This window comes from Telmatherina bonti (genome assembly GCF_933228915.1).
Source record: "Telmatherina bonti genome assembly, chromosome: 8".
Taxonomy (NCBI): Eukaryota; Metazoa; Chordata; class Actinopteri; order Atheriniformes; family Telmatherinidae; genus Telmatherina; species Telmatherina bonti.
Genome location: NC_136626.1, coordinates 13,577,788 through 13,604,514, shown reverse-complemented (window position 1 = coordinate 13,604,514; position 26,727 = coordinate 13,577,788). Strand labels below are relative to the sequence as shown.

The 26,727-nt window shown below is 38.6% G+C and overlaps 1 protein-coding gene across 3 annotated transcripts in view; it reads left to right on the top strand.

The window, feature by feature from the left end:
* The window catches only part of fcho1 (FCH and mu domain containing endocytic adaptor 1), a 56,898-nt gene that overhangs the window by 18,770 nt on the left and 11,401 nt on the right, over nt 1-26,727 (top strand). For all 3 annotated transcript variants that reach the window (XM_079244824.1, XM_079244822.1, XM_079244823.1), the window contains 15 exons: nt 7,088-7,179; nt 14,346-14,420; nt 15,023-15,164; nt 15,427-15,579; nt 16,531-16,635; nt 18,974-19,072; nt 19,415-19,511; nt 19,673-19,790; nt 19,909-19,933; nt 22,736-22,796; nt 24,066-24,253; nt 24,476-24,500; nt 24,633-24,689; nt 25,681-25,732; nt 26,470-26,594. In XM_079244824.1, coding sequence (XP_079100950.1) covers nt 7,088-7,179; nt 14,346-14,420; nt 15,023-15,164; nt 15,427-15,579; nt 16,531-16,635; nt 18,974-19,072; nt 19,415-19,511; nt 19,673-19,790; nt 19,909-19,933; nt 22,736-22,796; nt 24,066-24,253; nt 24,476-24,500; nt 24,633-24,689; nt 25,681-25,732; nt 26,470-26,594 — 1,414 coding nt within the window. The remainder of the gene's footprint in view (nt 1-7,087; nt 7,180-14,345; nt 14,421-15,022; nt 15,165-15,426; nt 15,580-16,530; nt 16,636-18,973; nt 19,073-19,414; nt 19,512-19,672; nt 19,791-19,908; nt 19,934-22,735; nt 22,797-24,065; nt 24,254-24,475; nt 24,501-24,632; nt 24,690-25,680; nt 25,733-26,469; nt 26,595-26,727) is intronic.

Sequence of the window (26,727 nt, the reverse complement as noted above, 5' to 3'; positions counted from 1 at the left end):
GCATCAGCGACATAGCACAGCCTATTAAAATGAAGATGAAGATGTATTACTTGATGTGGTGAGCAACATGTGAGCAAGACCCTGCAGCCCAGAGCTGAGCTGAGCTCAGGTTGTTTCACTGCCTGTAATTAGTTTCACACGAGCCTGAGGGGAAGTCTTCAGATGTGTCTAATTATAAGCAAGTGAGAGCGCTTTAAAAAGTTGTAGCCCTAGAGACGCAAACACTCGCACAGTTTCATGAAGACAACACACACACTGAATGACCGTGTCAGAGAAATTTATCTGCTCATTTATAAAATTAGAAAATATCTTTGCTTATGTTTCTTTTGCAGATCTGCAGCATCAAACGTTTAAAATGTTTTTACTAAGAAATATGTGGAACCACAAAGCTTATTAGAGGACTGTCTTGTCTGAACCTCTAAAGATCTTTAGAGGAATTGTGGTCTTTAAATTGTCTGAGCAACTTTTCTTAAACAAATGACAAAAATCTGTTTAAAAACTGGAGTAGATCAGTTCCTCAGTCATGATCAGGTTGGCTTGACGGTGAATTCTTCAACTTTTAAGAAGACTGTTTTGCTATGGAAATCTTTATATCCCAATGAAAATGTCATGAATATTCATAAGTATCTCTGTCTGGACATGTGCCTGATGGTCATCCTGTGGTGACTGTTGGGAGTAAGTATTAACACTAACAAACAACAGCAGTACGGTGTCTTGATTAAATGACAACTGTTCACAAGACGTTCGCTCACAACACTTAAAGCTGGGGTAGGTAATGTTGAGGAGCTAGCAAGATGTGAAAGTGGCGCCCTGTCTTGGCTCCTCCCCCTCTGGCTTTGCTCTCTGCGTGATCCAAGGCTTTCTTATTCGCAGCTTTTTTCACCAACGATTTTCTCTTTCTCGGCTGTTAAACAGTGGGAGGCAAATAAACCAAACTAGCTCGGGGAAATCCTTCCTGCATTTTCTCAGCCATGTTTGCGTTCAGAGTTTCTTCTTCACTACTTTGTATTTTCATCCTAACACGCTGTTTATATGCAGGGTTTGGCTATCAGGTATGCGCTGCGGGAGGAGGACAGCCAGAAAAAGAAGCTTAAGAAATACAAGAAATGAAAAACGCCATTTAGGACCGAATCTTTTGATTGGTTAGAGTTTTTACAGATTTACAGTAAACTGAGGGGTCTAACTATATTTCTTATTGTTCATGATAACAAAATGTACAGACTCCTACCAGGACGAGGAACCACTTCACACAGTGTAAAAGAAAAATGTCTGTGAGCAAGATTACCTACCCCAGCTTTAAAGAAAAATAGACAATTGCTCACAATTCTTAGAAAATGTTAATTTATAGTGAAAAATATTAGTTTAAAAACTGTAATAGACCATCTATTTTTATTCTTCTTTAAAAGTGATCATATATTTATCTTTTCCAAAGTAAATATTGGTAAATTTGTGAGAATTTTAGGATGAAATTAATCTTTATTTTCCAATAATGTTGTGAGCAAGTGTCTGAACTGGTCTCTCTGCATTGGGAAATACTTTGATGTAACCCCTCTGTTGCTTTTTGTTAGCTAGTTTTTTTTTTTTAAATAGGAAATGACTACATAAAATATCATAGCATGTGATGACAATTGTAAGTAAATACCTTGTTAGTGTGGAAAGAATAATAAGAATAACTGGACTGTACCACAGCTTGGCAATGAGGTTCCATATCAGCAAGTTGTATAATATTCATTCTGTGCGGTACAAAATAAAATAGACAAAAAAAAATGCTTTTTCACATTCATGTAAGATTGTGTTTTCTCTCTTCCACTCAGCAGATCTGACCCCCAGCTGAACCCACTGTCAATACGTCTACTTTTCAAAACTTAAAGACCAGACAGAGAGATGCGATCCACTTAACAGTCTAGTTCTAGTCTCTGATTTACTCAGATAAGATCTTTTCTCTGCGCAACCGTCCTCCTTTACTAATGAAAGAAAATCTCTAGCCATCCTTAGAGGCCCACTAAGTCCTCATGAGAAACTTGTCCACACTCACAAATTTTACACCTCCCCTTAAACATCCCCCTCAAGTTCCTCCCGTCTCCTCTCCCATCGTTGTCCTCATTGTCATGGTAATGGATTTCATCATGCATGACCAAAACGGTCAACTTAATTGATGAAAAAGAGATCAGCAAGAGGGCAGAGAAGAGGGGGCTTGCATATATCAGACATGAAGGATTTCCATTCACTAAAGGATTTTAGAATACATTAATGCACTTGAGGACTGTCGGTGAGTTTTGGGGTCTCGAGTAATGTGAAATGAGATTCCTTGTCATGATTCGGTTCCACAAAATTCCATCTTTCATCCACTTGATCAATCAAAACCCTGCAAACTCAAACACTCACACCATGCTGTTTTGCATCTGTCTGGTAATGAACTAGATGAACAATTTAATGGACTTGTAGACTCTTAATGTTTAAGAGTTGTACTGGTGTAGCAGTACAACTCAAATATGTTAATCCATCTTTCAGTGTTTTAAGGATTTTTTTCTCAATTGTGCATCAAATCTTATTTATACTGAAAAGGTCAGTCTTAATATTTAGGCGAAAGAAGAATAATAACAAAAAAATGAGCATTTTTTAGCTTACGGTACATGAAATACCCATTGTTGGGGTTAGTTTTTCCATCACGTTATTTATTGTTGACTGTAAGAAAACCTGGAAATTAGCAGGCCTTCGTAAAGAGTTTCCTGTTTCAGCTTTACAATTAAAAACTTAAGACACATAAAGTGCCTGTTGAACACCAGAACAAAGTGCCCTCAGTTATATTACCACCGTGTGTGGCGAGCGTATCATACATATGATATATAAATATATATAATGTATTTTGCCAGTGGTCCCAACAGTAACTGCAATGGAGGGGAAAAATCTTAAGTGAAGACTTGAAACACGAGTCCTGTGATTCTATCAATTCTCAACTAACTGGACTGACAAAATTGACCTTTTTTCCCCTCCATACACACTGGCATGGCTGCAGATAAAAGTCCTTTGTTTATGAACCTGACATGGAGGTCCGCTCTTTTCTTTTTAAGACTGTGAAAAAACAAAAGGAAGCCCACTGTGGCTAATCCAACACTAAATGGTAAATGTACTGATACTTATATAGCCCTTTTCAAGTCATACGGACTACTCACAGCGCTTTACATTAAATATTCATCCAATTACAAACACACTCAGGGGGGCAATGCAGGATTGAGTGTCTTCCACAAGGACACTTTGGATGGCTTCACCTGACTACATGCCTGTCATATTTTATTCCCAATAGGTCATAAATTATATATCATATGTTGAGACTGAGACACTTTCTGTGGTAAATGTGGCAGCGTTCCTCTTCTAAAACAACATCCTGGTAAACTTCATCCTGTTTCAGCTTTTGTGTTGTGTTGCTGCCAGAATTAGTTAATATAGTCCATGAATGGTAAAATGGTAATGGGAGTAAAATAATGGTTAGTGAGATTTTCAAATCATTTCTTTATTTTATTTTATTTTATTTTATTCTACAGTCATTTGGCTGATGCTTTTATCCAAAGCAATATACATGTGAGAAGTGATAAATATTGTATACCTTTTTTGTATATAAAGATGAATGAATGAATAAAACATTTAAATGACACAATAAAACTAAAATAAAAATAAAACTGTGTTTAAGACCTGAGTTGTCCTAGAATAGCAGTGCGCACACCGAGAGGCTCATCCAGCTTTAAAATGATGAATATGGAGACGATATATTAGTTTGCTGGCTGCCAGCCATTGTTATAACAGAGAGCTGCTTCCTGTGTGCATCTTGGAGCATTTTGGGCTCATCGTTCAGGATGTGCAGAATATTTAGTTCTGGGCCTACATGGATGGCCGATTTGTTGGGGTTTGGCTGTGAGGGTGTCTTTGTAGGTGTGCACTCAGAGCTCATTCACAACATGTTGGGTGTACGCTCGGAGTGTGCGCCCAAAACGCCGCGTCATGCGCACACATGGCCAAAATGGCTTTCCACAGAACCTGCAAGACTTCAAAAGTAAATAAAAATTTACCAAATCATCCACAATATCACGTCTTTTAACATCTTTTAGCGTCTTTGGCAGCCAATGAGTTAAAAATGACATGTTGTTTACATAGTTGTTGAAACTTTGTATGTAGACACTTGATAAGTGAAAAGTGGTAAAATGATGGTTTTAAAAAGGCGGCGCTGAAGTTTACAAATGTTTCCCATCTAGACATCAGACTGACCACTGTCATTAGCTGGTGCTGAACTTTTAAAACCACTTTCTCCATCTTTGTAGTTTACAATGGAGTATTTTCGGCAGCTATCCGAAAAAGATCAGTCCTGCTTTGGATCATAAGTAAATGGTTTTTTTTTTTTACAATATAATGCGCCTTTGTAGTTGAAATGCTTTTCCAGTGAATTTGCACATAGCTCTCATCGCAGTGTTTTTATTTGCCTTTGCAAATAATCCACGAACGTCTCTATTGAGTGTTATGATCAAACATGTGTACACACCCTTTTAGGACGACAACAGACAAGCTCTTTGTATGCAGCCAGCTGACTGCTCTGCCAGAGAGGCGGACAGGTGCTGTGTTGCAGCTCTGGAGAGGCAGGAGTGTGTGTGCTTTGAAGCATAACCTGGCAGTCTGGTGAGGGTAGCATTTCAACAGAAGGCATTCGCCAGCTGGAAGGAAGTTTCTAAACCAAGAGAGTTGTGGTCAGGGTTTTTTTTTTTTTTTTTTTTAAGGCAAACCCCTGATAATAAACAGCCAGAAGGAGCTCCGTTAAACTGTTGTTGAATAATAGATGTCAAAGCACTCAAGAAATAGTACAAATAATTCAGTTCAATTTGTCGAGAAGGAGAAAGGAAGATAAATTTAACTATAATTGTCACTGTATTTAAATTAAAATTTAAACAGAAATGCAACTTTATTTCCAACTTCTCACTGTGATGCATGTTATAAATGGTTGTTTTAAGGGTTGATACTGGTTTTAATCTTCAGGTTTTATAAGCAATGAAAAAAAGCCCTGCGGTGTTTGGTATGGCTGAGATCTGAAGAACTGCTCTTTCGCTGATCAAAATTAGACTCAAAACATGCAAATATTTGTGGTAAATTTTTAGTTTCCTACCATTTATCATGAGAAAATTTATTTTCATATCAAACTAGATTATTTTCTCAGATCAGATTTATTAAAGTTAAGACCAACCTGCTGACCCCATAAATATCAGAAACATCTTTAAACATCACTTACCTTAAATACAGCTGGAATATCTTTTGTTGACGATCAGAAAAAAACTAATGCAGAGATCACTTACTCATTAGTGTGTAATAGACCTTTTATTTTTATTTCAAAGCCTATCCTCTTATATGATTAAAATTCCTCTAACATGAACCCAAACCTTATCAGAAATCTTCTCTAGACATTCACAGAGGCAGAAATATTGTCACAATGCAGAATTTTCTCATCTACAAACGTTTAACTCTTTTAGTTTAAATTCTGCCGACTGATGCTTCCTCTTTCTCTCTCTTTTCCCCGTCATCATGGAAACAAGCTCACGGGACGGGATTGTTAGCATTGCCGTTTCATTGACAGACTAGCTGGATGTCAGATCTCATCATCAACAAGAGATGCCTTCTGTGATGACTATTTCTCTTCTTGACCAAAAGGAGCCAATCGCTCAGTCTGGATGTCTACTTCTGCTTTGTTTGCTTACTCTGCAGGGTTTTTGTGTGTGTGTGTGTGTGTGGGTGTGGGTGGGTGGGTGGTTATAGGCAACCCTTCCTTGACATTCCAGCCATTCCCCTGGTACCTGGGAAAGGGTCTGCTCTCCTTCAGTGGGATATTTTTAGTTCCCGAGAAGCAGCTGTCTGTGTTTCTGTCTGCACAAGCAGCTCTGTTGACGGCAGAATGTGGTGTGGCTGAAGATCTGACACCGTCGCGCTTTTCTCAACCACACATTTTGAGATTAACTTCACTTATGCAAGGTCATTTTAGAGGGTTTTGTGTGACTACAGCAGTGATGGATATAAGGTGTGATGTAGTCTGTGTTAAATCTGTTCAGCTGCAAGGTAAGCAACTCTTGCCAGGAACAACCTGCTGTGGTTTTCTAACATCTTGATGGTACCAACCGAGTGATGTTGGCCCCAGTTTGTTCTCGACAGATGATCATCAGACTGGTGTGACGCAGTTCAAATCCCACTGAGTCTAAAATATATGAAAAAACTAAAATTTGATGAGTTTTTCCACTCAAAGTGTTAATACAGCTCTTTGTTTTTCACAAAACCAAGAGGATGCTCCAGAGAAAGAAAAACTTGACTTGCTCACCACATCTACATTTACATTGTAGAACTGAAGTTAGTTGTTCATATCAGATACCCGACCTGAGTTAGTGACTGTGCTGACATTGAGCCGTCCAAGGCCCGATGCCATTTCCTGCCCTACCCTACTTTTACAGGGGCAAGATGCCCCTTTTCTTCAAGGGATTACCATTCAAAAGGCTTATTCCAGTAAAACCCGGCATTTTGGCCAAAAAGGGACAAAATATAGTGTTGTGTCTTTTTGGAGCAGGTACTGAGGATATTTCATGACCAGATGCTGGTATCTAAATAGAACTTGTGTTTTTCCTAATATGCTATTACAGGAAAAACAGTTTTGACCATCTATTTTTTTCAATTAGACCCACTTATCTGTCATAATTGGTCATAAATCAGATATGTTTTTTGTTGTTGTTTTTAAGCAGCCTCAGACTGAAAGGTCATGTCACATTTCAACCCACTTGTAAATCAGTAAAATGATTTGCTGCTTGTCACGGTGAAGCCGTGAAGCACTAGAGTCCTAAAAGAAACAATAAGTGGGTCAGTCACATGCATATTTTCCTGTCAAAAAGTCAATAACTCACAAGATACTTTTATCTGTTAGTTTTAAACATGTTTATTATGTGCTGAATAATAAAGATAGTTGATGTGTGTTGAAGCACGAGCTGAGATCACTGTTACGTGTTAGCATGTCAGTTTGCTGTTTCTGGATTTGGAGCAGACAGGTTTGTGTGTTTTGTTTGTTTTGCTGCAGGGGGAGAAGAATGCAGGCTTTGACGTGCTTTACCACAACATGAAGCACGGCCAGCTGGCAACCAAGGAGCTAGCCGAGTTTGTCCGAGAGAGGTAAGGTTTGTGCGTATTTGTGTATAGTTGTGTGTGAGGCGGTGATGGTGGAAATTCTTCATTTTTGACTTGTTACTTGAGAGAACGTTTGAAGTTCATCAATCACAACCCGGGATGAGAGTATCGGCCAACTTCTGGCTTTAAATATTCTTGAAGAACTTATTTATCTAAACTGATTATTAGCTGGAAACATCGTGTAAAGTCACAGTTTAGCCACAGCTGTTAGACGCAGTGTTAGCACAATGTAAAGAGTTTAACACCGTGTGTAATCTTCAGAAGGTATTAAACATCTATTCTAAAGGTTTGATGAACTAATGAACACTTATTGTTCAAGCTGAGGGATAAAAAGGATTAATTCTGAATCAAGTCGGTTTATTTCATCTGATATTTATTAATAAAACGCAGAAATATTTTTTTTTATTATGACTATTGTTATTATTCTGCTGAAAACATTGACCCTACTCTCGCTTGATGTACCGATGCTCAGTGAGATGTTAATGTGTATATACGCAGTTGAAAGGTGGCCTGTGTCGCTTCCAGCCTAATTCTGCGTTTCACAACGTGATGATGCCAAATTCAGCTTTTTAAAATAGCACTTGGAAATAACTTTGTTTCTGGATATGCAATGGCAACAATTTCAAGGAGACTGCTTTGTTTTGAATGCTTTCAAAACTTTTTTATTCTTATGTGTGTCTTTTAAGACTCATCATGTATGTTTGTTTCTGGAGCTCCTGCTGTCCAGCAGCGGTCCAAGGCTCAGAAACCACATTTACAACTTTTTCATCCGGGTCGCTGCGAGACGTTGCAGCAGTTTTACGTGACACGCTAGAAAACACACTGGCTGTTATGAACGTGCACTGTCGTTGATTCAGGAAAGAAATGCAAGAAGCTTAAAAGAGAGAAAGAGACAAAACGAGCCATTGTAAAAGCAACTTTTGCGGGTTGGAGAGAGCTAACAGATCATGTAGGTCATGTAGGAAATATGGATGCTGAATTAGCCGTTGATAGCAGGACAAAATAACAAAAGTTTTGTAGTGTGTTTTTAATGCTTGCATAGTAACAACTCATGCAGCGAATCAGTTTGCATACGTTCTACACGGCTGCTGAAGTGATGCCTGTTTTTTTTAGATGAAATAAATTAGTCATGTTTCCCATTTTGGTGTTGAATGACTGATGGCTATCTGATCATGATCATTTTACTGAAACTAAACCTCAGTTCTAAACTAAACCTCAAACTAAACATCAGTAAAACTAATTTTACTGATGCAGTGGGCCTTTTTTTATCAGCTTCTTCCACAGCTTGGGAAAATCAAGAGTTCAGTTTGTTTCACCCCCACGTTTGTGATTCTCATTTGCTGCAGCAATTTTCTGCTCAATTTCCTTCCTCAGTCTGTTGGGAGGTCTATGTAGTAATAATAACAAAAACCAAAACCATTTTTCCACCTTTTGGGTTGTCTCGCTGGTTAGCAGCCAGTTTGAAGCTGCATTACTGCTGGTTAGTGGACTGGAGTGGGCTGCTTATCACCACAATCCACATGATCATTTTATCCCAGTTGCCTTTGTTTCGATCTCAAGTCAAACAGGGTTATTAGATTCAGCTTATAACCTGATTTCATGTTTCACATAATAATTTCAGGCTTTTAGTTGAGAAACTTCTGCATCACAGCAAATTAATAATCTTCATTCACATATTATAAAATAAATACCAAAATAAATATAAAGTGTATGGTAGGGATGTGACGATATGCTTTAGTCCCAATTCGATTGCGATTATTTTGCCAATTTGATTTAAATTGCGATACTCACAATTCCTCAATATTGCTGATTTTTGCAGACTAGAAAAAAAAGCACATTTTTCTTGATTTTAATTAGGAAAAAACAACACAGTACCCTGATCATCATTCTGCTGCTATAAAGCCCAAGAAGACAAGTAAAAAGATCAATAAATACAATAAAAATGACAAAAATTTCATAATGGATTATCTTCATTTAAAAAAAAAAAAAAAAAAAAAAAAGGGATTTTTTTCAACAACAAAAAAATAGATTTTAGAATTACAAAAAATCCTGATATTCAATTTTCCCACCCCTAGGGCTATTTATTAACCTTTATTACATTGTGATCTTGCAGATTATTTCACATTTTTCCTGAAGTGACAGTTGTCTGAAAATAAAAGTGTAAACTCTGGATTTTTTCTTTCCTTTTGAAGCAACTTCAGCGAAGTTCTTCCTGTCTTAAGTTGTTTTTCTTCGTGCCATGTTCCACAAACTTGTTGTGTGTATCAGACTTTGAGAAATCCCTGTTCTGTTGGTGAAATGAGATGCCCACACACACCTGATTGTGTTGTTGATTGGAGACGCCTGATACTAATTCAGCCTTTAAATTACAGTAACTTCTAAATTCATATGCTTTAATTGGATTATTCCTAAATCAGTGAACCAGTACATTTTAGTCCCAGTCATTTAAATGAGTTTTCTTTATCTGCGCTGAGAATGTGGTAAGTCTGATCTTGCTTTTTGTTAATATTTAGGCAGAAAATGGCATCTCTAAGACCCTTTTTAAATTTTTGTCGTTCTGAAACTGGTAAGACCGATAAAACACATTAGTATAGTAAAAAATTAAAATCGCAGTATAAGATTATTCATGCTGCCACAACTAGATGCGTATCCTCCATATAAGAATAGTGTCTGACAGAATTTCATGTCATCTTCAAGGTACAGTTTATCAGAATTACTAGCATGGAGTTGTAAAGATGCATAGAAATGATCTGAAATGCCAGACACGGTCGTGAATGGACACTGGTCATTGGTGGCCAAAATTCTTCCAGATGTAAACATGGTTTCATTTGGGAATGGATTCAGTGATCTCAGCTGCAGTGATTACTGCAATACAGGAAACTACCTCCAAATGTGGATTTATGTGTACTATCTTTTTCTGTCTGCCTTTTAACGCATTGTTTATCCTGAACAGTGTTCCTGTTCTGCATAGCACAAACAACTCCAACACATTCTCCTTTAAAAATACTTAAAATACCTTTACTTCTATGACATTGTCAAAGCAAAATTTAAAAACACAGATGTATTTCAGCCCATCGGCCTTTGTCAAACAGATGAGTGGAACATGATTAAGATGTGAGATATTGTTTGGTTATTGGTACGAGTATTTTGTGGTTTAAATAGGAGCATCATGGCATGTTAAATTCTGCAATCTCCAGGTGTAATTGGGCATCCTCCATGTTTATAGTTCTTTGTAGTTTTTCCTCTGATTTTCTGTGGAAGGTTTGCTGTTTCATTATAGGTGCAGAATTCCTTCTGGATCACCTTAAACCCCTCAAATCTTACGACTCCCTGATGAAGGCCAGTAGACAGTGCACCTTAAACAAGACCATATGAATTTGGGAATCAATTTTTAAAGATGCTACTGTCGTTTTAAATCTCAGTGGGTTCTCACTTCACTCAGATGTTTGTCCATTCAGAGACACCGTTATAAAAATGCTGCCATGTATATAGACCAGTGTTCACCAACCCTGCTCTTTCAGATCAACCACCCTGCAGGTTTTACTGTTTACCTGGTACAACACATCTGGTTCAAATGAACAGGTTCTCCAACAACCTGTCAACTTCTGCTCCAGCTTGTGAAGCCGGCTCCATACTCCATGAGAAGCGAGAACCTTTTTCTTGTTCTCGAGTCCCTCAGAAAAGAAAATAACATCATTTTGTTCTCAGAACTTTCTTCTCCTGTGGACTGAGAAGTATTGTGTGATTGGTTGGGCATTTGAGGTGTTCATTGTTTACACGGAAAGGCATGAAGCAGACATGTGGCATTTAAACACACACAAACACACAAAAGCAGATCACACATGCACAACCCGCCCTGCTGCGGTTAAAGTTTCTCGTTAAATATAAAATAACCGCGTTCATAAAGTCCCCGCTCGTGATTCCTGCCCCGTTGCACGAAGCTCCTCGTGGAGCATGAATTGACCAGGGAAAAAAAGGTTTTTTTTTCTTGTTCTTGCGGCCTCAAGTGTAAGAACAAAGTTCTCGCTTCTTGTGGAGGATGTAGCAAGCTTTAATGAGCCAGTGGTTTGAGTCAGGTGTGTTGCAGCAGGGAAACACTAAAACCTGCTGGATGGTGCATCTGTAGGAGCGGAGCTGATAAACACCAATGTAGAACAACTTCAATTAGGTATAAATGCTTCATTCTAAAAGAATAAAAACTAAAGGTATACAAGTAAAGTGAACAGATACTTTTGAAACATATTTTTAATGTTATATAAAATTTTATGTTATTGATCCTTTGATTTCTTTACACACAAGTGGATACTTTGTTATATTGAAAACTCTGCGTCTGCACTGAGGAGAGGTTCCCACAGGGGTTTGTCATCTCAGTGCTGGAAGTCGACACACAGAGCACACTGTTAGCCCACTGATATAATCCTGACATTGATTCAGAGAGCTTGTGCACATTCCTCATAGGGGAAATGCACTTATCTGCTTGGACAGCAGTAGACAACAAATCAGCAGTCAGGAAATGAAATAGAAGCACTGTGGGTAAAAAAATATGATCCAGCAGGACGAAAGAACAGAAACTGAGCTCTCTCTCCATACGCTTTCTAAAAGGCTGTTCTGAAATGTAATGGCACATATAAAACACTTGGATTTGACATTTCAGATGTAACAGTTTGCAGCTAACTGAGCCGCAACATTATCTGATTACAATCCTGCAAAGATCTGAAACTAAAGAAAAAAGTGAGGGTTTGAAAATTAAAAACCTGCAATAAAATTTTGCAAGTGTGATAAAAGTTTTGAAACCTTGGAAAGTATTTTAAATGTTTAAAAGTTTGAATCTCTGCATGTTTAATTTTGTACTTGAATTTTTCAGCCTCACATTTTCAGATTCAGACCTCATGTTGCATCCTTGCTGTTTCTAAGTCAACATTTCCAGAGTTTCAAATGTAGCTTTGTCGTCCCACCACATTAGTTTTCAAAAACCTTTCGAAACATTGTAATATGAGATGTGAAAACAGCCGTGTGCATGTTTGCAACAAGTATTAAAACCTTGAAACGTCAGTTTGGAAGTGTTAAAATCTTCTGCAAACATCTTTTGTATGTGAGCTCCGGGTGCAGCACGACTTTTTGTTTTTGCAGAGTTTCAAACTTTACATTTTCAGAGTTTTGTCCACATTGTCGCGAGGTTGCAGTCGAGGGATTTTTGGCAGCGTTCTCACGCTGCTTTGGTTTGAAACTCTTATAATGTATTGAGTAACTTATCCAACTTAGCTTACTACTGCTTGTTCGTTCAAAACAAATTTGAATCTGTTTGATTTGAGACAAAAAGCTTGTAGATGTAGTTGGACTCCTCCTTCCTGCAGAAACTAAATGGACATATGCTAAGATCAACAGGATCTCTGTTGTCACTTCCGGAATGAAGTCCCTCAGGGCGAGGTGGTGTCCGTCTGAAAGGCTGGGTTTACCTTGTGACAGGTAGAACGAGTGCTCAGGTTCAGCTGCTTTAAATGACAACGACAAATCTAAAAAAGGAGACAGCAGGAGTCTCAAAATTCACCCTTGTGAGTGGGCATGTGTTGAGCAGCTGTGAGCACGGAGGAAAGGTTTTCGTCACAGCCCCGTGCACACGTTTGTGCACACAGAGGAAGCATGGTCACAAGGGTGCATGCTTTTCTACTTATGAATATGTTTGTGTCTAATGTGTCAGAAATGCCTTTTAAATAGATTTGTTTACTACTTGCAGACACTTTTCTGCAAACTCTTTTGCACAGGCCTGATTTCTACGTGCCTGACTCTTGAGGTTAATTAAACAGCATTCAAATTGAACTTCAGGGTTACCAGCAGGCATGAAATCCATTACCCTCCACTGTTTCTGTTCCTGTTCAGTCAATCTGAATTATTAAAGATGTGCAAACCTGCAGTGATTCATCCATCCATCAGTGCCTGACAAGATGTTGCAGTCTGAACTCTTCTTATGCACTAAAGTTAATTAAATAAAAATGTTGCAATCATCACATTACACTCTATCTTGTGATATTCATAAGCTCTAACTTGAAACTAAGTGTTAACCCCCTTCTCCCCTTTTGTTTTGTTTTTTCTGTGGTTTGAATTATACTTTCTTTGTGCTGCTTTTTGGACCAAAACAAAAATCTGCTGATTAAGAATTGTGCAAAAAGTTTATGGTCTTTGTGTGGTTATCAGCGGAAAACACAGTGGCGGTTTAGCTAAAACTATGTTCTTAAAAGCAATAAACTTGTTAATGGTAATAAAGTAGAATAGACAAACTTGGCAGAAATAGTTATTTGGTAGTTAATTATTTTATACTACTATGTCATTGATTTCAAACTTTTAATTATATTTATCTATGCAAAGTCATCTGATTTTGTTTTGTATGTTTGTTAGGATTTTATTGTTCTGTGTTTATGGTTTGTTGCTGTAAACTCGCCGTCGCTGTAAATGAGGGAAACTTCAGTGACTAACAAGTGAGAATAAAGGTAAAAAAATAAACCTTTATATGCGACAGTGAACAAGTGAAAACTTATAACCTTTGTTCTTCCTCATCAATCCAAAATATAAACTTTTTTTTATTTTTTTATTCATACCATTAAAAACCCTGTTTGTGACAATTTAACCTTCAACACAACTATGTCTGATTCTTATAAATAATAAGTTTGTCAGTCTGTTTATGGCTCTCTGTTCTAAGAAGCGAGCTGCTCTGGTTACCCTGCAGGACATTGGGACCAGAGCTCCTCCTCTCTTTCTCTTCAGGGCCTGCAGATGGTTATCAAAGTTTTATTACAAACCTCGTGAAACTCGTTGCAACATTTACCCAACACTGATCAAATTAGTCCTTATCTCCCAGAGATTCTGGCTTGGGTGCTGTAAGCCTGCATTGTTTAGATAGCTCAGTATATGAAACATAACATATGAGGCCATTAATGGAAACAATGGTGGTGTGAAGATGTGATATGAAAGGATATTATGTTGCCAGTCTGAAGGCTTTTTCAGATTCACTCATTCGTCTTCCTGTTGTTTTATTGGCAGCTTTTGCGTTGTCAAGCAAACAATAAGTGCAAGATGTGTATCTTTTAGTCAACATATGCACCATCGTGGCTTGGAATCAGTTTATTTATTTTGCTGTTTTGTGTCTGTTATTGCAGGGCTGCCATTGAAGAGACTTATTCCAAATCAATGAGCAAACTGTCTAAGATAGCCAGCAATGGAAGTCCACAGGGGTGAGTGCTACATGTAAACACAATCCACCACAGCCAGTGATTTATTGTTGCTCTCTATCCATCCCTCAGCTTCCTATTTAAATGTTCTACGGTACAATGAATTCCCCTGGAGGTGTTGGTTTTGTAATTTAAACATGTAATGATCATATGGCTGCATATGAGATATGGATGAGGACCATCTGCATCACCAAATGTCCATATTTATCATTGGAAATGCCGCCTTCATTCTGAGCATATAGGTTGCATCTGTGCATACATGAAGCTGAAAAGCAGGACTAAAGCAACAAATCAGACCGCTTCATTTTGACTCTTTGTGTGTTACATTTTGTTCCCCTCCTTTAATGCTCCCTTTTCATCTTTTGTAAGAAACCAGATGAGCTTTCTAATCAACTTTTAGAGATGACTGATCAAACCGTTTTTACAGATTTTATGTCTGTCAGTAGTCTGTGGAAGACAAAATGACACAATTTCAGTTTTAATTAACATTATAAACCAGGATATCAGACTATCAAAGTTACTGTCTAATCATTTAACACCTTTGGTTGCTGGATAAAATTTTACCCAGTCTTACTTGTTTTCTTGCTCATCTGTGTATTTGTCAGGACTTTTGCACCCATGTGGGATGTGTTCAGGGTGTCCTCAGACAAACTGGCCCTCTGCCACCTCGAGCTGATGAAAAAGATGAACGATCTAATCCGTGACATCAACAAGTACGCAGACGAGCAGGTTAAAATTCACCGCAAAGTAAGTGTATGAGAGGAAAACATATCCTTTCAGAAAACAACCGGCTGTTGTCTGTGTTTCTGTGTGAGGATGCAGTATAGTATCCCATTACTGCCCTGCACCGACACTCCTTCTTTATGATCTAATTTATCTCCCAGAAAATCTAATTAGTGCCTTCTCCTTCATGGTGAATGCTGCATGCGACTCGAAAGTATCAAATACAAAGATGATGTGCACCGTTTGCCCATGAGAACTCTTTTCCTGCATGCGTATTATCACCCAGACGAAAGAGGAGATGGTGGGGACGGTGGAAGCAGTGCAGGCGCTGCAGGTTCAGAGCGGTCACCTCCAGAAGTCAAAGGACGGCTACCATGCCAAATGTCTGGAGCTGGATCGGCTCAGGAAGGAGGGAGCACCACAGAAAGAAGTGGAAAAGGTTCCTTTTTTTTGGCAGTTTTACTTTAATCCAGATCTCATGAAACAAAATCAAGGCTTTGTTTAGAGGAAGCAGAGAAGCAAGACATGCTCACATTTGTCATCTATGCTTGTGTCTCAGTACTATTAAATTACCTACTTATTGGTTATTATTTACTTCCAGAATGACATGTCCCACAGACACGGGATGACATTGCAGACATAACATACCAGCAAAAACTATTTGCTACATCTCTTTTTTTCCTTAACAGTTAATCATTATTATGAATTAACTCAGTCGTTGGCCAAAAAGGGGGAGTATAGTTGTAATGTAATCTCATATTTGAACATTTATGGGTTTTTGTTGAGTTTTGTGCAAAATAAATCTGTTGCTTTGAGCAGACATTGGAAAAAGCTAAATAAGTTTAAAGTAGCTATTGCAGCATGTTGCGCTGACCTGGGAATCGAAAGACAATTTAAAGTAAAATTATTGCCTTAAAATGAATCATTTCAAACATGCTTTTAAAAAAACTTTTTCATGTTTGTGAGAAATGGCATTCTGACATAATTTCTGTGAATGAGATATCCACCATTATCTTTATTTACAGTCATCAATCATGCTGAATAAAATAAGGTTATTTAGTCCAGATGTATTCAGATTATATTTTTGTCCAGAGATGTCCCGTAACTCATCATGTTTGGAACCTTTTCACCATGAAACATATCAATGCTGAAGAAGTTAAAGCAGAAAAGGCTGTCAGGGTGTCTCAAGTCTGATTTAAATTGCGTCAAACTTTTACATATTTATAATTTTTATGTATATTTTATTAGTAAAGATTGAGAATTATTCCTGCTGTGCAACTGAGACAGAATTTATCTTGTCTAGTATATATAAATAATTCATTTTTATTTTAGGTTTGTGAATGAGTTAGTGGATTTAATACAATAATCTTCTTCCTTTTCTTCTCACTAGGCGGAGCTGAAGTCTAAGAAAGCTGCCGAGTCATTTGCGTTGTGCATCGAGAAGTACAACCGTGTGGGAGGAGAGTTTGAGCAGAGGATGAGCGAGTCCGCCCAGGTCAGCTCCAACTGGGCCAAGAGCCACTTTATATCTTTCACTCCGACCATCTGATGTGGGATTTTATTTATTCCTCCCTCTTGCAGGCTTTATATTCATGCGAAGCTCCCTGACTTGCTCTTGATGTTATTCTATCTTTTATTATTATAGGTCTTGCCATCCCCAAAAAAGGAAACCTCGACCCCCAACTTCTAAACACCCACTTGCACACATTAATTTCCTTTAATCACTGCCGTCATGCTTCCATGGCGACTACTGCTGTTTCCATGGAAATCTTCAACAAACCCAATGAAGACTTCTGTGTTTTACATTTGATGAATGAAATCCTCGTGACCAATTATCTCTTGTAATAGCTCTGAAGGGGAAGGTTTGGCCATAATTATGCAGGAGTTTGTGGTACCAGGGAGATTATAATGAACCACATGGTTGAAGGTGAAAGAAAACTGTAGGTGTCAGAACAAGGCGTTTTCCGTTTGATTAGAAGAGATCAAATCAATAGACCCTTGATCTCGTTTTTTTTATTCCAATACAGAAATAAAAATCAGTTTTTTTTATGCTTGTTTCATGATCAAACTGCCCCTTTATAACCAAACTAATAGCTACAGACATGTAACTTTACCATGAGGACATGAAGATTAAATTGCTGAGATGTTCTGGAGAACATGTGGAAAGTTTAGTCCAGTTCTTGGTCTCCAAAGTTTGTGTTCATGCAAGCAAATGAAATGGGAGATATTATGCTGGAGAAACTATTTTATAGCAAGAATTGTGAGGTAGGTACTGCAAACAAGCGTCTGTCTGCAGTGGTTCTCACAACCCCCAATAAAACAAATGTTGGTGTTCATGTTCCATACATGGTCAGCATAGCCGTGTCCCCAGCCTGTGATGTGAGTGCTTCTTTGCTCTGGTTTGGTGATACTGGAGCAGTGTTTCATGGTTTCAGCAAGAAACTTGGTTTTTGATACATAAGGAACTGGTTCTAAGTTGAGCTTCATTTCAAACCCTCATTAAAACCACGTTTTGTGGAAAAAAGGCACTCATCTTTGTTGCCATTATTGCACTTCACTTGAATCCATTGGAAAGTAAACTCTCCATATAAGCCAGTTAATGTGCAATTTAGTCCAGTTCAATAGACAATAAAAAACGCTGAACTAAAAGGGTCATATTCACCACAGTCGGTTCAGATCACATCAGAACGGTCAGGTGTAAAAGCATCTGTGAAAAGTGATCCTAGCACAGAATAAAGGTGTTTTACATATTTTAGTAAAACATGGAATAATAGCAGTGATTATTTATTTAATTTTTCATTAATTTGTTTATTTTTCATTTATTAACATGTAGTAATAGCAATGGGGCAGATTTATTTATTAATTTATTTTTTCATTTATTCATTTATTTATTTATTTTCATTCTTTTTTTTTTTTATTAACAATGAGTAATATCAGTGGGGGATATTTATTTTTTTCATTTATTTATTTATTTATATATTTATTTTGTTCATTAACAATGAGTAATAGCAGTGGGGGATATTTATTTTTTTCATTTATTGATTTATTAATATATTTATTTTGTTTATTAACAATGAGTAATAGCAGTGGGGCATATTTAAATGAGAGTACTGGTGCATGTTAAGACAGCAGACTGTTTTTTATATTTTCTATATGCTCTAATTTGACTGAATAAGTGGAGAAAAGAGGTTGACAAAGCTTCCACTTGATGCCTCGCTTCTCCAACAAAAGCCAGTAACATGATATTAAAGCAGTTCCTCCTAAAGCGACAAATGAGCTGAACTAAAGAGTCAAACCTAAATACAAACTCCTCTCAAATTATTACTGATTTAATGACCTGGCAGTTCAGTTCCTCCTCTGTTGGCTCGCTGCCTCCATGCAGCTTAACTCTTTTTTCTCTATCTCTCTCTTTTTCTTTTTCTTTTACAGCTTACAAGGGGAGTATAAAGTTCCAGTTTCACTGGCCTCTGGTGGCTCGAGTGCATCAGCCCATGATACACCCAGAAACAAAAGCAAAACCAAGTTTCGATTAAAAAAAGAAAAGAAAAGAAAACAACTTGGTTTTTTTTTTTGTTTGTTTGTTTTTTGAAATGTGGATTTCTGGTAAAGTAAAAAAAAAAAATCAAAGCGCTCAACACTACTGAAACGGTGTGTTTTAAAGCAGATACTCTGATGTTATTGTTTGTTCACCACGAATCTCAGAGACTTCCAGTCTATGGAGGGTCGATCTTTGACAGAGATGTTGTGAACTGACGTTTAAATGAAGATGAAAAAGGAAGATGAACGTTTTAAAGCTGGGTTCTGTATCTGTGTGAATGTGTTTGTTGGAGCAGAAGTTTCAGGAGATCGAGGAGGCTCATCTGCGGCAGATGAAACAGCTGATCAAAGGTTACTCTCACTCCATAGAGGACACCCACGTCCAGGTGGGACAGGTATGTTGCAGCCGATCTGGAATTCAGTGCAGATGTCTGAGCATCTTGTCCAGAGGAAATATTTATCCAGAACAGTGTTAAAAGTTCTTTTCTTTTCTTTTTTTTTTTTTTTTAACATTATTTAAAAAAATTTAAAATAAAATAACTAACTAATAAATAAAAATAATGAGTTTTATTCTTTCCTCTTGTTATTTTTAGTCATAACTGAAAGACTTGCAACAACTGCAGCAGCAGACACATGATTAGTTGTAGTTTATCATGTATCGTCATTGACAAACAAGATGTTCTTTCAGACATGCGACAGTCTGGAAGTCGAGATAAATTGCTCTGCTCTCCTCGCAGGTCCACGAGGAATTCAAGCAGAATGTGGAAAACATCGGCGTCGATAACCTCATTCAGAAATTTGCTGAGCAGAAGGGCACGGGGAAAGACAGGCCAGGTACAGCGAGCATGTTGTGTCCCGGTGAAAGGAAATAAAAGAATAAACACGTATCTACAGCAGCGTGTAACAACAGAAGCATGCTGGCACCACATTTAAACCACCAGTGTAGAGGGTGAATCATTTATAATGGGAAAGTGTGTGTGTGTTGGTGTCGGCAGCGCTAGTTGGGTTTGAGGACTACATGGCGGCTTTGGCTCCTGAAGGAGGGAAAAAGAGCCGAGCAAAAGCCTTCAGACTTCCCGGCCTTGGCAAGAGGGACAAGGAGCCAGACTCTACGTAAGTATGCGCATTAACACCAAAACTGAACTGGGATTTCTGCTCCTTGCTGCTGGCGTCAGTCTACGTTAGCACTGAATGATGAAAATAATGTAGTTTTTTCTTTCCTCTCCTGCAGAGATGCAGCTGTGACAGAAACTCTGGTGAGTATTTGACATATTCACACTCAGACTGCTGCAGCTCAGGAACCACAGACTCAATTATCAGCCCCGTCCATGTCCTGAATCTCCAGATAGCCCTGCAGACACTGGGAATATGAAGGCTCCTGCTCTATGAAAACAGTGTGTTTCTGTGTGTTGGGGGGAAGCGAGGGATCATGAGTGTGTGATAATGACGTTACAGAGGGTGTGGGGTTTCCCAGGTTTATTCCTGTGCTTCTGAGAAGAGCTGATCCTTCTGGCACAGGGGACACGCACAGCTACACATGAGGCAGAGAGGATGTGTTTGTGTATGTAATTTTGTAAGTGACAGATGTGTGTTTGTGTGTGAAAGGGCTTTTGATGCTTCCAGAAAACCATCTAACACATTGACGAGGAAGCAAAGAGTAAACAGACGGTCACACAGACGCTCCTGTTTCTATTTTTATACAGCAACGGCTTTAAGTTTCTCATTTCAAAGCAGCTTTTATTTCCTTCACTTTCAGTGTCTAAATGATCAATCAGTCCAGAAACAAAAAATGACATAAGTTGCATCTGGACTGGCTGCAAAGCAATTAGCTGAGTCATAGTTCGTGCCATTATTGCTGCTTCTTTGTGTTTACAGATGCCTGGTTTGTGTTCATGAGATTTGCTTCCAGTCAGACTTGGAACAGATCTGAAACACTTCTCTCTCTCTTTTTTTTTTTTTTTACTGGTACTTAACATCCCAGTCAAAATAGTGTCTGCAGTCCTGGTAGTCTGCAAGGGTCAGTGTGAAGACAGGATTGTTGTTGTTGATTTGAACCACAAGTATACACTGTCAGTGTGTCTCAGTTACCTAAATATAGCTTGTGATAGTTTCAAAGGACAAAAACATCACTTTGTTGCTACCAGTAAATGCACAATCATGGAAAACTGCTTTGGTGGTTTATGTGGCGTCTCTGTAAAGACAAGTTTATTTGTACAGCACATTTTATGTACAGGACAGTTCAAAGTGTTTTACATACAATCTCAAAAGCATTACAGTGGTACAAAGAAGGCATAAAACGCAGCAATAAAGAGCAAAAATAAAGTTAGATATGTCTCCTCTGGACTTTATTTCACACTTGTGTTGTCATTTAGGAAGATTTCAGAATGAGACTCCTTCAACAACATGTGCTTGTTTAAAGTGGAATTGTTTGTATGGTACAGAGGCAGTTTTAGTCATTAATGCTTGTGTGAGTCAAGTTTATTCATAAAGCACATTTCATATGTGAGAGAATCACACTACAGCAAGGTGAAGAAGCATTAAAAATACAATAAAATGAAATAAAAGTAATTTCAGACCAAAAAAAATCTAAAATAGATAGGATAAAATGCAAGAAATGAGTGTAAGGAATTAAGTTGTATTTGAACTGCTTAGGAGCTGATCTGATTTCTAATGCCGTAGTAATTTGTGATTCAAATGTCCACATTTTGCATCAAAATGAATTTTCCTTCACGTTAAGCGAGTCTCCAATTATAGAAACACCTGTTTCCTACCAACTATCAGTAAAACTCTGAGGAAATATTTATTAATAATCCCTTTCACTGTCTGTGAACTCAGGCCCACATATAGTGTCAAGCGAGTTGGGAATTGTTGCTTTTTTCCAATCCCATACCCGACCAAAATACATGGAAATAAATGTAGTTTCTTCTCCACAGGCTCTCAGCACGTTCAGTTTTCAGGGGAAATTTGTTTTTCAGCAGATTTTCTGAAAAATCACATCAAGTTCTTTCATCCAAACCCTCTTCATGATGGATAGGAAAGGCTTTCCCACTGTTGTTTTTTTCCTCATGCTAACATTTAGAGAATTAAGATTCCTGGAATATTTAAATAACATTCAGAGTCAATCAGTGGCAGAAAACAGTACTTTTAATTTTATGGTCATTGTTTCTCAGTAACTAATTACTTTTTCTCAGAGGAAATGTGAGGAAATATTCTCTTCAGTAACACTTTAGATCCCTGTCAGCTTGATTTTTTTTCTGGTTTGTCTCATTTTGCATTATCTAATATTACAGAATAGGATGTAAGGAGCCGTGCATTTCACAGTTTTAATGTACAACATCGAGTCTAGAACACCACAACACACAACGTGTAATGTACTTGTTTAGTCAGCTTATACCATGGTCCCACACAGTAAAGATTTTATAACAAATATTTATTTATTTATACGTGTATTTATTTATTTTATGTTTTGTTTTTTACAGAACTTGCTAAATATGCTGAACTTTAGAAACTATTTTATGTTGGACTCAATGTACTTTTTATGCTAAACAACCGATGTCACGCTACAACACGTTTCTCCCTTCACCTGCCAAAAGCCTGCTGATGTGAATCCATTGGTTAACGCGTTGCTACGGTTACAACCACAATGGAGTGATATAACAGTGATTTAACTCGCCGAACTACGTGTGCATGTATGTTATAATAATGCACGCCAGTTGGCACTAGAATTATCACTGACCATGATATAATATAAAACAATAGTAGTGATAAATAATAACATATTATCTTTAGCTGAAATCATGGTTTTATTAAACTGTTTAGTCAGATGTTATTAAAACAATGTTTACAGTGAAACTGTCACAGAAGTTGGTCTCTGAGTCTCGGTCATGATGATCAGTGTGTGCTAAGATAATAGCAGATAAGAAAGCTAGCAGCGAGTGCTGAGTCATGCTGTATGACAGAACACCTGTGTGTGTCACTGCATTTGTCTGTGTGTGTGTGTGTGTGTGACGGACACAGCTGCTGTCTGAGTCCCTCTTGTTCTCTTCCCTTTCACACAGAACTCGCCGCTGGAAGTGGACGACGAGGGATTTGTCATCCGAGCTGACAGTACTCAGAATGATATCCTTTTCTCTGTTCTTCCAGCATGTTCAGTTTGGACACTAGAAAAGTATTGAGCTGCAGCAGTTGCTGATGGAGAGTTTCAGTTTGTCCCGACGTCTTAAAGATGTTGCCCTGTGGGATGTTTTCAGGATCAAGGCAGAGACCTGCCGTCAGTCCCAAACCTGAATGAAGAGCACGTCATTGTGCTTTAAAGATGGAGGGCAAAGATGCTTTTATAGAGCGGCTGTCCTCCAAGTCGTTCCACTCTTCAGGCTTTTGCTTTGGTTAGTCAGCCATCTCTAGTAACCGACATCCACACGGAGGTAAATAAACCATCTGAAGAATGAAAAGGAGCCTGGAGGTCAGAAATCTCTGATAGTATTTATTATAGTTGCCCTCAAATGCAGCACATCTTTTCTCCTTTAATCCTTCAAAACTTTAGATGTTCATAAAAGTGAGTCTGTTGTGTGACAGACTGTGTAAAATATTAAACTTCATGAGTGTGATGAATAGACTCCTCTAAAGAGGCCTAAAGCAGAGGAAGATGTGATGAATGGAGTGTCATTCAGACCATCCTGGCTGAGAGGTGTAATCACTTCATTTCCTGCAGTCTGGAGGTCAGTAATTGCAGAGCCATGCTGTAAAAAGCTGGTGCAAGTTGTTAAATAAATTTCCTTCATTAATTGGAGTCGAGGTAAAACCAGACTGAACTAAACTGCCTGCAGTTCACCGGCTAAGTTGATGCTTGAATATGCTGTCCCGACTGCAGCTCTGATTCATTTGTCAGCGTTGGCGCGCTCCCCTGAGAGATGCAGGACTCTTCCTGGCTTTGTTGTCCTCTCAATGAGCTTCCAGCCTTTTCAGGCAGAGCACATTCATCAAATACCCTCAAAATGCGCACAGCATAGACATACTGCTGAGTCAGTCCACAGAGAAAAAAAAAAGAAGCTGCAATGACTTTTCTTTTTGTAGGTGAACGTGCAGCCGGAAGTAACGGCTCCACAGCAGGAAACTGTGCTTGCTTCTTTCTGCACACAAAGTCTGCGCTTCTGCCTCGTTGCTGTTTCTCTGTTCACTCTGAGTTGTTGTTTACACAGGATTTTCTGTTGTGTTTTGTTTTCTTAAATATATATTTATGGAAAATCTCAAGTAAAATTCACCTGATTTTTTTTTATTTTTATGAACAAAAAGCATCTTTTTACTTTTTCCTTCGTCAAAAAGCATTTACCAAACATCACTTCTCAGCTCCATTTGCAGTTTGTCTTCCTTGACTCTCCTTCCTCGTACGTTGCTCTGAGAAGGAAAACAACTTTTACTCCAGCGATTCAGACTTTGATGACGAGGAGCCCAAAAAGTTCCACATCCAGATCCGACCGGTCGCCAGCAGCAATCGCAGCAGTTCGGTCGCCACAGAGAAGGAGCTGAAGGCCACGGTGGGGGCGCTCACTCTGCCGCCCAACAGAGCTCGGCAGCAGGTTGTTCCACGTTCTTTTGCATCTGCTGTTAGTGTTTACACATTATACAGAGCAGCTTTATAAAATGCCATAAAGGCATACAAGCCCTACTATTCTGATCCTTGTCATTATCAGAGTGGAGCTTATGCTTGTTTGGTTTGTCTTTTCTGTGATTATTTATCGTGCTGGACTGAAACAATATAGAATTAATCCTAGATTATGTCTCATTGTCTTGATTTTTAGGTATCAGCAAAGCGGCATCTTTCCAGTAAGTTCAGTTCAGCCTTTATTAACACACAACAAATGTCCTTTCCGTCACACACACAACACAAATTATACACAACGGATCTCTGACTTCACTCCTCTGAGTGGATGAGAAAATCTTCTCTTGTCGCTGAAGGAAACTCCAGTACTGCAGGACGTCTGTCAGAAGACAGTGAGGCTGCCTCTCACAGAGGTGAGTTAGTCATCTCTACCAGACCTGTGATAATAATTACTTCCTGTACAGTATCCGTAACTCCAGTTGGAAGGTGTGTTCTGCAGCATTTACTGGTATTTATCAGCTCTAGCTCTGATCAGTAAACACAATATCAATTGTGCATTCTTTTTTCTGATGGGACAGCCGGCGACATGAGGACTGTTTACTTTCACATCAGTGGCGGCAACAGCAACATTTTCATCCTCATTTCCTCATAGCTTTCATTTTTTTCCGCTACTTTTCATGGTTTACTGGTGCTGACTGGTCATTTCCAGATGCATAACTTCAGTCATTGGACTATCTGTATAAAAAGGAGCATCTTTTGTCTGGCTTGAAACAAAAAAAGCTGTTGGACGAAGATGTTGAAAAACTAACTAAATGAGCAAAAACTGTAAATCACACTTAATAGTATAACGATTAACTACAATGATCAAAGTTGTTTCTGACTTTCATCTGAAATAGCTTGTCGTGTAATAAAAACCATTTCTCAGTGATGCCTCCAGTCGTCTCAGTCCCCATGTTTTCCTCTACATGTCATATTTCCTCAGCGGCACCTTGCAGGAGCCGTCTGCTCGTGGGGTTGCTGTTTCATCACCAACATATATGTTGGTTGTCAGCAGCTTGGGCTGCTGGAGTGGGAAGTTACAACCTGCTGCCGTCTGGCAGCAGGGAGTCGTTTCCTCTTCAACCCAGACGCAGCAGGATTAATGTGCAGCTTCTGATTAAAGCGGCTAGTCTGCACTGAGAGGAGCGCTTGGCGGAGCTCAGTGAGATCTGACTGATTGCTGGTATTTATCACAGAGAAGGTATTGGCTGATGGGTTTTCCCTCATGTCATTTTACCTCACCCCGTCCTGCCTCCTTTCAGCTCTCTGATGAAGAACACCGTGCTGCTGATTAGTCCTGATTAGAGAATATCCTCTGCAGTGAGTCACTGCATCTCACTGGGAGTGTGTGTTGTCTCTTTGCAGATGGAGAGCAGGAGGGCCTACACAGGTCCACATCCAGCCCTGATCACAGCAGGTGAGATGAATATGCTCCTTCGCACTTTTTGAATCTGTCTCTGAGGCGGACAGAAGCCAACGTGGCGACGAGACTGTGTCATCAGACATCTTCAGCAGTTTTAAGTGCTGCAGTCTGCCAGCTGCTGCCATGCTTGATTTATTTAAAATGACCCTGTTATTTTGTCCCTTTGTGTGTCAAACAACCACCAGCTTTGTTATTTTGATTTGAGCTGATGTCAAGGAACAAGTTAGATTAGCAGCAGTGACACTTCAGCTATGTGGATGAAAATACCGTACGTGGAATCTAATCGGAGCAAAAGTCCATGAATCATTTCTTCCTAGTTATTGCATATTTGTCTAATATTCAAATACAAATTCAGGGCTTCACCAGCATTCTTCTGCACAATGTAGAAAAGTTTAGACTTATAAACATCACGTTTAGTCACTTCTGACCACCTGAATTAGAAATGCATAATGGTAGATCAGTCCCTGCAGAAACTCATGATCATAATGCATAATTTTTTTCCAGCTTTCCCGCACACAGTTTTAGTGCTTTCTTACTTTTACAGAGATGCTCCACAGGAATGAGAAGAAAAGCACAGTTTGCCGCGGTCTCTCCTTTCATATTCTGCACACTCAGTCTTCCTTTATTTGTGGCAGTCCCTCAGTTTCTTCATCTCTCAGTAACACCAGTTCTGGCTTTTCTTCCTTTTCTTCATTACTCTGCTTCTTTTGACTTTTTTGTTTCTTTGTCAGGTTGAGTTCGACTGCATCGGGTTCAGACAGTCTGTTTGGACCACCGCTGGAGTCGGCCTTCAAGTCCAAAAGTTTTGACAGCCGTGAACAGCTCAGAGAGCAGAACAAATTTGGTGCTTCTGAATGTAAGGAAGCTTTTTTTTTCTCTTCTCATCTTGTCATTAATATACGACATTAATATAATCAAAGCATACAAGGAATTAATGAGAGCTCAGTTACATTAGGTATCCCTGGAAGCCAACACAATGGTTCAACCAG